Source organism: Protobothrops mucrosquamatus, unplaced genomic scaffold, assembly GCF_001527695.2.
Source record: "Protobothrops mucrosquamatus isolate PMUCROS unplaced genomic scaffold, P.Mucros_1.0 scaffold28, whole genome shotgun sequence".
In the NCBI taxonomy this organism is placed as follows: domain Eukaryota; kingdom Metazoa; phylum Chordata; class Lepidosauria; order Squamata; family Viperidae; genus Protobothrops; species Protobothrops mucrosquamatus.
In genome coordinates, this window is record NW_015386413.1 from 1,472,965 (window position 1) to 1,484,947 (window position 11,983).

The window sequence follows — 11,983 nt, forward strand, 5'->3', positions numbered from 1 at the left end:
CCCCGACGTGGCCATCAGCGCCCTGGCGCCCGGGGGTGGCGGTGGCGGGGCTGGCAACGGCGGCGCGGACGAGGCGGAGACGGCCGGGCTGGCGGTGGCGTCGGTGAGCGAGGCGGCGGCCGCGCAGAGCCTGGTGGCGCTGGTCAGCACCTCGGACAGCGACGCGGGGGCCAACGGCCAGGTGCGCTGCGCCCTGCTGGCCGCCCCCCACCAGCCCTTCGCCCTGCAGCGGGCCTACGACGCCGCCAGCTACCTGGTGCTGACCACCGGCCCCCTGGACCGCGAGCGGGTGGCCGAGTACAACCTCACGCTGGTGGCCGAGGACCTGGGCTCGCCCCCGGCCAAGACGGTCCGCTCGCTCACGGTGCGGGTGGCCGACGAGAACGACAACGCCCCGCGCTTCGCCAAGGCCCGCTACGAGGTGGCCCTGCCGGAGAACAACCCCCCGGGGGCCTACCTGACCACCGTGGGGGCTTCCGACCCGGACTTTGGATCCAACAGCAAGGTGAGCTACCGGCTGCTGGACGACCAAATCATGGGGGCCTCTATCTCCACCTACGTGTCGGTAGATCCGGCCACCGGAGCGATCTACGCCCTCCGAACGTTCAACTATGAGATCCTGAAAGAGGTGGACTTGTCCATCCAAGCCACGGACGGGGGATCTCCTCCGCTCTCCAGCACGGCCTTGGTCAAGGTACGGGTGATGGACCAAAACGACAACGCTCCGGTCATCACTTCTCCTGCGCTCACCAATGGGTCCCTTGAAATTGGGGTGTCCAGCAGAGCTTCCCGGGACTCCCTTGTGGTCCACGTCAAAGCCAGGGACGCAGATGAGGGGGTCAACGCAGAGTTGAGCTTCGCTTTCTCGGAGGATCCCCAGCAGCAGGAAAGATCTCTAGACCTTTTTGCCATCAACCAGAAAACGGGGGAGGTTACGCTCAGAAGGAGCTTATCTGAAGAACAGCTGGGCCAAGTCTATCCTTTGCTTCTGACTGTGGTGGACAACGGGCTGCCACCTCTCTCCACCACTGTCGTGGTCAACTTCCTGGTGACTGCATCGCTACCTCCCTCTAGTGGCCAGGAGTCGGTGGCCAAGCCCAGCTCTTGGGAAGACCAACCTTTGCAGTGGGATGTCCCCTTAATCGTCATCATTGTCCTGGCTGGAAGTTGTACGTTGCTCCTGGTGGCCATCATCACCATTGCTACCACTTGCAACCGGCGTAAGAAGGAGAAGAAGGTGGTCTTGGAGGAACCTCTGGACACTTCTCACCTGGAGCAGGGCCATCAGGATGGAAGCGCCAGTGACGGTGCCCTCAACCCCTCCAGCCCCCACTTTGATGTGCATTCCTTCCCCAGCAAATCTTCCTTCGCTAGTCCCGAGCCGTCTCCAGCCAGCGAAGATATTCCGGTTTCTGAGCACAGCCGGGAAACCACCAGTCTCTACGACAGCCAGAACCGACTCCGAGGAGCGAACGCGGAGGTAACCTCCTGCGCCTTCCTTTACCTTGTGGAGAGAGGGAAACTTACCTTTCAGCTTAGCGTATCTCACTGAAATTAGTGAAATTCAGGCCATAATTAATAACTTTTATTCATTTCTCCTATTGTACTCTACTCTACTCTAATCTAATCTATATTCTATTCCTATATTCTATTCTATTCTATTCCTATATTCTCTTCCCTTCTGCTCTGCTCTTCTCTACTCTACTCTACTCTACATTCTATTCTATTCTATTCTATTTATTCTATTCTATTCTATTCTATTCTATTCTATTCATTTCTCCTCTTCTCTATTCTACTCTACTCTACTCTACATTCTATTCCATTCCATTCTATTCTACTCTACTCTACTCTACTCTACTCTACTCTACTCTACATTCTATTCCATTCTATTCTACTCTACTCTACTCTACTCTACATTCTATTCCATTCCATTCTATTCTACTCTACTCTACTCTACTCTACTCTACTCTACTCTACTCTACTCTACTCTACTCTACTCTATATTCTATTCTATTCTATTCTATTCTATTCTATTCTATTCATTTCTCCTCTCCTTTATTCTACTCTACTCTACTCTACTCTACTCTACTCTACTCTACTCTACTCTACATTCCATTCCATTCCATTCCATTCTATTCTATTCTACTCTACTCTACTCTACTCTACTCTACTCTACTCTACTCTACTCTACTCTACTCTACATTCTATTCTATTTTATTCTATTTTATTCTATTCGAGTTACTCACGTTGAGTGGTTTCCTGAATGCAAATAAAGCACGTTAGAATTTCAAGTATTAGACACCCAGCTGGATTATCTGGCTTCTGAGCACAGTGGTATAGGCCGGGGGTCCCCAACCCCTGGTCCGTGGACCGACACCAGTCCACGGCATGGCAGCAATTGGCCCACGCAAACAAGCCAAGCCCCATCCACGGGATGCAGGGTGATGCGAAACCACGCCCCTTCCGGTCCTCTCTCTCTGGAACCGGTCCCTGGTGCTCCAAAGGTTGGGGGGCGTCACTGTTGTAGATTTGGCATTTGGTGAACAGATCTGAAAAAATAGCAGTGTTTAATTTCGTCGCTCGTTTCTTTAATATTCAAGAATCTGATGAACTATAAATACGGGGGGAAAGGGGTATATAGAGATAGAAGAGTCCCCTGGGGTCTATTGATCAGCCTGGTTTATTCATGTTCTTTCTTCTGACCATCATTGTGCCTTTTCTTTTCTTTTCTTTTTTTTGTCTGTCTGTGTGTCTCTTCTCCAACCCTCGTTCTCCCTCCTGGCGTCGGTGCCCCTTCCCAGTCTTACACTTCCACCCCTAGTTACGGCAAAGACCCGGCGGCCCCGGTCGCCATCTGGAAGGGCCACTCTTTCAACACTCTGTCGGGCCGGGAAGGAGACAAATTCAGCGGGAAAGACAGTGGCAAAGGGGACAGCGACTTCAATGACAGCGATTCTGACATCAGCGGAGATGCCCTGAAGAAGGACCTGATCACCCACATGCAGAACGGTAAAGACTCCTTTCACCTCTCGGCGGATCGACCTGAAAATTTTCACAGGGAGGTGAAACGGTGGCTTCTGAAACAGAGTAAAACGAACACGGTGTGCGTTGCAAAGCCCCTCTGGTAACCTAAATATTCCTCATTCCTTTTGGGAAAACTAGGAATACGCAGGGCGGTAGCCCTGCTCTTCTTTGTAGCCACTCAAGAGAGCTCGTGGGGATTTCAGCACCAGTGGGGCAGAAGATTTTTAGAATAGAATAGAATAGAATAGAATAGAATAGAATAGAATACAGAAGGAGAATAGAATAGAATAGAATAGAATAGAATAGAATAGAATAGAATAGAATAGAATAGAATAGAATAGAATACAGAAGGAGAATAGAATAGAATAGAATAGAATGGAATGGAATGGAATGGAATGGAATGGAATGGAATGGAATGAATGGAATGGAATGGAATGGAATGGAATGGAATGGAATGGAATGGAATAGAATAGAGCAGAATAGAATAGAATAGAATAGAATAGAATAGAATAGAATAGAATAGAATAGAATAGAATAGAATAGGAAGAATCAAGTGGAGTGGAGTGGAGTGGAGTGGAGTGGAATAGAGCAGAGCAGAGCAGAGCAGAGCAGAGCAGAACCTTGGAGGTCTTCTAGTCCAGCCCCCTGCTCAAGCAGGAGATCCTATACCATTTCAGACAAGTGACTGTCCAGTCTCTTCTTAAAAACCTCCAGTGATGGAGCGCCCACAACTTCTGGTGGCAAGCTGTTCCACTGGTGAATTGTTCTCACTGTCAGGAAGTTTCTCCTTAATTCCAGGATGCTTCTCTCTTTGGTCAGTTTCCAACCGTTGTTTCTCATCCTGCCCTCTGGTGCTTTGGAGAATAGTTTGACCCCCCTCTTCTTTTGTGGCAGCCCCTCAGATACTGGAACACTGCTATCATGTCCCCCCTATTTCTTCTTTGCTTTAGACTGGCCAAACCCAAGTCCCGCAGCCGTTTCTCGTATGTTTTAGTCTCCAGGCCTTGATCATCTTAGTTGCTCTTCTCTGAACTTTTTCCAACATCTCCACATCTTTTTTGTAGTATGTTGACCAGAATTGGTTGCAAGATAGAGGATGCACCTGCCCCACTGAAACAGATTCATTTAAATTAAATGTTGCATTATGCTGCTCATAAGGGAACGATCCTCCGTTTCCACTACACTGCTTTGAGGCTGAGAGATACTCATCAAAGGTCACTAAGAAAGGTTCATGACTGAGTAGAGATGTGAGCTCTGTTTGATTGTCTCTCGTAAAAGACATGGTTTTGCCAGATCCACTCTGGGTCGGTTCCTGAGGATGGGCTCCATCACAAAAGCTCAGAAGATTAAACCTTTGGTCCCGGTGACCTACCCCGATTGGACCTTTCAACATTATCCTGGGACACGTATATTTGCCTTCCTTCATAGTTGGTTTCGTTTCCAAGTCAGATTAGCAGATAGATAATAATATAATAATAATAATAAAGTTGGAAGGGACCTTGGAGGTCATCTAGCCCAACCCCCTACTCAGGCAGGAAACCCTATACCATTTCAGACAAATGGCTGTCCAATCTTTTCTTAAAAACTTCCAGTGTTGGAGCATTCACCAATAGGCAGGTTGTTCCACTGGTTAATTGTTCTAACTGTCAGGAAGTTTCTCCTTAGTTCTAGGTTGCTTCTCTCCTTGATTAGTTTCCATCCATTGCTTCTTGTCCTGCCTTCAGGCGCTTTGGAGAATAGATTGACTCCCTCTTCTTTGGGGCAGCCCCTGAGATATTGGAATGCCGCTATATGTCACCCCCTCGTCCTTCTCTTCATTAAACTAGACATACCCAATTCCAGCAGCCGTTCCTTATATGTTTTAGCCTCCAGTCTCCTGATCATCTTTGTTGCTCTTCTCTGTACTCTTTCTAGAGTCTCAACATCTTTTTTACATCGTGGTGACCAAAACTGGACGCCGTATTCCAAGTGTGGCCTTACCAAGGCATTGTAAAGTGGTATTAAAACTTCGTGTGAACTTGATTCTATCCCTCTGTTCATGCAGCCTAGCACTGTGTTGGCTTTTTTGGCAGCTGCAGCACACGGCTGGCTCCTATTTAAGTGATTGTCCACTAGGACTCCGAGGTCCCTCTCACAGTTACTACTACTGAGCAAGGTACCCCCTATACTATACCTGTATATTTGGTTTTTCTTGCCTAAAGGTAGAACCTTACTTTTTTCACCATTGAATTTCCTTGTAGCTGCAGCTTTCTCCATTGTTTGGTCACGGTTGAAAACGGGAGGCATTTTTAGACCGTTGAAAATGGAAGGCATTCTTAGAACAGAGTCCAGCTTTTGTCTCCATGACTAAAAGGGGGAAATTGCAACTGGAAACATGCATGGTGAAAGGGAAAGAACCCCTGTGTTAGATTAGGGCAGTGTCTCTTCACCTTGCCACCTCCAGATGCGTCGTCTTCTGTTCCCAGAGAATTTACTATTTGGCGAGAATTGGACCACATCTAGAAACTGCCAGAGGGAGAAGTTGTAAGGTTGGAAGATCCCTTCCAACTGTATTATTATTATTATTATTATTATTATTATTATTATTATTATTATTATTATTATTATTATTATTATTATTATTATTATTATTTGGGTTTCGGTTGGTGTAGTCCTTGATCGCCGGTAATGCTGGCCGAGCTTGACAAAAGCTGAAACAGCTAAAGGAACACAGATTGTCCACGTCTGCTTTTTCCCTGTAAGCTGTTACGATGGGCAAGTTGAAATGATAGACAAGGATCAAGGAGATGAAGGTCACAGTATCACTTGAGCCATGTATCATTGCTTTGGGCACCCTACTTCTTTTTTTTTTTAATTTTTTTTTTTAATACAGTACATATTCAGCAGACGATGTCATTTTTATATACTATGGATCTACATTCTATACAATATATACACTATGTACATTCAATCTAACCCACAATAACCTAATTTACACAATAACCTTATGTATATTTCCAATTTTTATTTCTGTTGTCTATCCAATTATACCAATTTTCCCAAACCGCATAAAATTCCGAATCATCTTTTTCTTTTAATTCTAAGGTGAGTTTGTCCATCTCGGCACATTCATAAATTTTTCTGAATAATCAACCCCTCTGGTGGTATATTGCGTTCCTTCCAATATTGCGCGAATGCAATTCTTGCCGCAGTTAGTATATGTAAGATCAGATATCTTATTTTCTTATCAAATTTCTTTTTAAGTATTCCCAGGAGAAATGTTTCCGGATTTAATTCGATTTGACATTTTGTTAAATCTTGTAGCCACCCTTGTATTTGGGCACCCTACTTCTACTTTCCATGGATCTTATAATGAAAATAGGAAGGTAGATATTATTCAGGATCAGGATCAGAATAGAACTGGAAGGGACCTTGGAGGTCTTCCAGTCCGACCCCTACGCAAGCAGCAGGCCCTATACCATTCCAGACAAATGGCTGTCCACTCTCTTCTTAAAAACCTCCAGTGATGGAGCACCCTTGACTTCTAGTGGCAAGCTGTTCCACTGGATAATTGTCCTCACTCTTAGGAAGTGTCTCCTTAATTCCAGGTGGCTTCTCTCCTTGGTTAGTTTCCATCCATTGTTTCTTATCTTGGTTTCTGCTGCTTTAGGAGAATAGGTTGACCCCCCTCTTCTTTGGGGCAGACCCTCCAATATTGAAACACTGCTATCATGTCACTCCTAATACTTTTCTCTAGACTAGCCTAACCCAAATCCTGCATATGTTTTTGTCTCCAGGCCTTCAATCATCTTAGTTGCTCTTCTTTGCACTTTTTCCAAAGTCTCAACATTGGTTTTTTTTTTGTAATGTGGGGATCGAAACTGGATGCAGCATTCCAGACGTGGTCTTTACTTTACTAAGGCTTTCTTTTTCATTTTTCCATTTCATTCTGAGTTTTAATGACAGTACAGATAGCTCTCCACCCCCCACCCCATTTATGACCATTTGTTTTGCAAGCATCCAAAGTTATGTTGCTGGAAAAAAAAGATTTATAACCAGTCCTTGTACTTAGGACCATCTCAGCATCAACACTGCAATAGTCAGCACGGCAGTGACGACCATCCCTGTGGTTACATGATCAAAAATGTGGGCACTTGGGCAACTGTCGTGTAGTTGCAGCATCCTGGGGTCTTTGGATTATCATTTACAACTTGCCCAGAAGGCTTCTGACAAGCAAAGTCAATGGCAAAAGATGGATTTGCTTAATGACCCCACGGTTCACTTAAAGACGTGACCAAAAATGGTTGTAAAATTGAACCCGATTTGCTTAACAGCCGCCTTGCTTAGTGACGGAAATTGTGGATGTAAGACTACTTTTACACTATATCCTTAGATAATTTACTCAGTTTTCACAACAGTTCTGTTTTATTCCCCGATTCTTTGCAATAGTCTTTTATTTGTCCATTGTGACTCATATCAGTGCTGATTTTTTTCCCCTTGGGGAATTTAGAAGAGAGAAGCGTAGAGATATACAACATCGCCCCAAAGCGAAAACCAAGTTATTTTAACCATATTTACAATTTTTTAAAATTGCTTTGGATTGGCTTCCCCAGTCAATAGAAGTGATAAGAAGTGATATTTTGAGGACAGTAGATTTGGGAAAACATAGATGATTGACTTTGAGAAGTCAGTTTAGGATATTTGAACACACACAACTCCAGGCTACATGCTTCCTTCTCTCCCTCCTCCCAAATTAGATGAACAGAACCATTGAATGAACAAAACACTAGTGGAGTCAATATTGTTTCCAGGGAATTCAGCCATCTTGTCTAGAGGGCCACCAAATGATGGTATGGATGAAGCCACAGGAATTTTCGTGGGTGGGAAAAGTTATGCCTATCCTTACCTTCCCTCAACGTGGAGGGTTGCGACATGTTGAGGGCTTCAGGACACATAGTCCTCGACTTACGACCACAATTGAGCCCAAACTTTCTGTTGCTAAGCGAGACAGTTGCTAAGTGAGTTTTGCCCCATTTTACGAACTTTTTCCAACTCTGCTATTCCATTCCATTCCATTCATTCTGTTCTGTTCCATTCATTCTATTCCGTTCTATTTTATTCTGTTCTGTTCCGTTCCATTCCATTACGTTCATTCTGTTCTGTTCCATTCTTTTTATTCCTGTTTTGTTCTGTTCTGTTCCATTCCGTTCTGTTCCGTTCCATTCTCTATTCTATTCTATTCTATTCTATTCTATTCTATAGTCCAATATTTATTCTATTCTATTCTATTCTATTCTATAGTCCAATATTCTATTCTATTCTATTCTATTCTATTCTATTCTATTCTATTCTATTCTATTCTATTCTATTCTATTCTATTGATTTCTCCTCTCCTCTATTCTATTCTATTCTATTCTATTCTATTCTATTCTATTCTATTCTATTCTATTCTATTTTGTTCTATTTTCTGTTCTATTCTATTCTATTTTGTTCTATTCTATTCTATTCTTGTCACAATTGTTAAGTGAATCGCTCCAGTTGTTAAGTTAGCCACACAGTTGTTAAGTGATTCCGGCTTCCCCCATTGACTTGGCTTGTCAGAAGGTCGCAAAAGAAGATCACATGATCCTGGGACCGCTGCAACCGTCATAAATATGAGCCAGTTGCCAATGTTCAAATTTTGATCACATGACCAAGGGGATGCTGTAACGGTCGTAAGTGTGAAAAAAATGATCCTAAGTCATTTTTTCCAGTGCCCTTGTGACTTTGAACAGCCACTAAATGAGCAGTTGTAAGTCCAGCACTCACTGTTCCGATGTGACAAAAGCTACAATGCTTTGCAATTCTGAGACCAGTCAATGAATTTCAAAGTGGGGCTTGCAGGATCCACCGAGGAAGAAGATGTTTACTTACTTACTCATTGCTTACTCAAATCTGCATATATTTGTCTGGTTGACTGCAGAAATGCTGGACTTAGAGCAGAATAGAATTAAGTTGCTGCCCTTTGATTGGATCCTGCTTGAGTGTGTGTGCTGTTGTCACAGGCTTTCTAGCAACCCAAATCCTTGCAGGGGTTCAGATCCATCCAAATGAAGCCCGCGGGAGGAGCTCAGTTGCCAGAGATCCGGCAGGAATGGAGGAAGGGCCATTCCTAGCCATCCGCTTCGGAATCAAAATGGCAGCTTCTTAATCCCAAATGCCAGAATATAGTTGGTTTTGCTTTGCAGAGGTGTGTGTGTGTGCTAGTTTGGGACCAATTTGCTATTAGGTGGGAGTGGGAGTGTTCCTCCTGTTCGGAATGAATGAAGGAGGATATTTGCAGCTCAGGGTTGAAATGGTGGGGGGTCCTCGGTGCTCTCTGAGCTGGGTGGTTTTCTGGCAGACCTTTCATTAACCTAATTAGGTAACGTCATCAGGGCTAGTGATGATGTTATCTACTGATGATGTTGCCTAGTTGGGTAATGAAACATCTGCAAGAAAACAAGCAAGCTCAGAGAGCACCAAGGACCCCACAGTCATTGTTCTCCTCCTCCTCCTCCTCCTCCTCCTCCTCCTCCTCCATCTCCCTTCTAGCACTGATGATGTTGCTTAGTTGGGTCATGAAGCATCTGCAAGAAAACAACCAAGCTCAGAGAGCACCCGGGACCCCACAGTCCTCCTCCTCTTCCTCCTCCTCCTCTTCCTCCTCTTCTTCTCCACAAACCCCCTTCCTTCTACCCCTGATGATGTTACTCGGTTGGGTCATGAAACGTCTGCAAGAAAAAACCCCAGCTCAGAGATCACTAAAGTACCCTACTTGGAGTTCCTAATACTGTCAGTTGTGCTGCGTGGTCTTGTGCCTTTTGGTCTCTCACACACCTGCTTTTGTCCCTTGCCTGCTTCTAGGGCTGTGGGCTTGCACCGCCGAATGCAAACTGCTGGGCCACTCGGACCGATGCTGGAGTCCTTCCTGCGCTCAGACCAATCCCCACACGTCCCCCCACCCCAAAACCCAACTCTCCACCTTCTGCAGGACCACCTCCTTGCCCCGGGACACCCTCCATCGGGACCACTTCTATCCCGCCCAGCTGCCGAAGACGGTCGGCCTGCAGAGCGTCTACGAGAAGGTTTTACACCGGGATTATGACCGGACACTGGGCCTGAGGTCCCCTCCTCATCCGGGGAGATTGCCTGACCTTCAGGAAATCTCGGTACCTTTATACGAATCTCCCTCTCATCATTATTTAGGTTCTCCTTCCGAGACCAGCAAAAAGGTTTAAAACACCTCCCAGCCCTGGAAGGGTGTGAGCGTTTAAGCCACTGGCCCTCGTTGAGGAAAGAGACCTCAACGTCTCGTTTCTAAAAAGCTGCACCGGTTGGGGAGGGTTCGTTCTCTTCCTCCTTTGCCAACAGGACAGCGACTCTGAGCATGTGCAAAGTGTCTCTCCCACCACTTCGTCTCTCCCAAGATTCTGGGGGGGGGGGAGAGAAAAAAAAACTTTTTTATATCTCTTTTGATAAACGAAACATTGCTTTAATTCTCACCACCCCCATCTACGAATGGACCTCGGAAAGTACGAATTCCCCAAGACATTGTGAACGGGGGTCTGATGATGTATATAAGTTTTAAGTAAAACGTGCCTTAAAATACAATAATGTGTATATGTACAAACATACCGTACATGCGTATCAACAATGGAGAGAGAGAAAAAAAGATGTGTCTCGAGTATATTTGTACATGCGTACACCCAGAATTACATGCATAAAACATGCATGCGTGTCTGTACAGAGAAGACAGTGATGTATAAATGAAGTTGTTGGGAAGAATTTCCAATTGCATCGGTACTGTTTGATATTTGCAAACGAGAAACTCTTGTTAAATGTAATTTTTATGAAATGTGCGGTATTTAACGATTTCCCCAAATTCCCTCCTTCGTTTCACTCACCGTCTGCATTCATCCCCTTTTTTCGCTCGAATCTGTATATCATGTAATGTACTGTTTGTATATAGAGACAGATCATTCTATTTTTATATAATAAAACCTTGAGGATCAAATCTTCTTTCCAAGGAAAATATTTAAAAGATACATTCAGGAAAAAAAAGAGAGAGAGAGAGACAGACAGCCACGAATCTTGTAGGCACCCATAAAACAATGTTAATGTTAGCTAAGCAGTTGCTTGTTGTTAGAAAGACAGCTTTGCCAAGTGTGAATTGTGTTGCTGAAGTCCATGGTGAGTTTCAAACTAAATGTGGATTAATTATTCTGTGTCGCTTTGTACAAAACACTAATAAAGGTTATGTGTCAGATACCGTGATTCACTGGCCTTAGCAGGTAAAATTATTTTGGCATAGGGACACCAAGAGTCATGAATACCATCATAGAAATACAGTAAAAGCCTCAAAGCTGAGATGAGTTCACTCCTTACACTCAGTAGAGGCCACGCCATGAGTGACATCTCCCAGGTCACTCCAAAAAGGTAGCTCAGGTTTAGTAATAACCAAATATCCCCCTGATTGTGCATTCTGATCTGATGTTACTCGGGAAATTACTCAAATTAGGAAGGATTAGGGGAGACATGATAGCGGTGTTCCAGTGAGGGGCTCCTGCAAAGATGAGGGGGGGTCCAAGCTATTCTCCAAAGCACCAAAAGGCAACATGAGAAACAATGGATGGAAACTCATCAAGGAGAGAAGCAACCTGGAACTAAGGAGAAACTTCCTGACAGTGAGAACAATTAATCAGTGGAACAGCTTGCCTCCAGAAGTTATGGGTGCTCCATCACTAAAGGGTTTCAAAAAGAGACTGGACAACATTTGTCTGAAATGATATAGGATCTCTCCTGCTTGAGCAGGGGGTTGGTCTAGATGTCCTCCAAGATCCCTTCCAACTTTATTTTATGTTCTATATTCCTTGCCTTAACCATTATATCATCTTGGCTCACTATGTTTGACAAGTGGTCCTTCCACCCTTGATGTTGCTACTCAACGTTAACCACCACA

At 44.7% G+C, this 11,983-nt stretch overlaps 1 protein-coding gene across 1 annotated transcript in view; it reads left to right on the forward strand.

The window, feature by feature from the left end:
• PCDH8 (protocadherin 8) overlaps positions 1 to 10,262 on the forward strand; it is a 16,800-nt gene extending 6,538 nt beyond the window's left edge. The window contains exons 2-4 of the mRNA XM_015811053.1: positions 74 to 1,480; positions 2,802 to 3,009; positions 9,889 to 10,262. Coding sequence (XP_015666539.1) covers positions 74 to 1,480; positions 2,802 to 3,009; positions 9,889 to 10,262 — 1,989 coding nt within the window. The remainder of the gene's footprint in view (positions 1 to 73; positions 1,481 to 2,801; positions 3,010 to 9,888) is intronic.
• Positions 10,263 to 11,983: the final 1,721 nt, after the last annotated feature.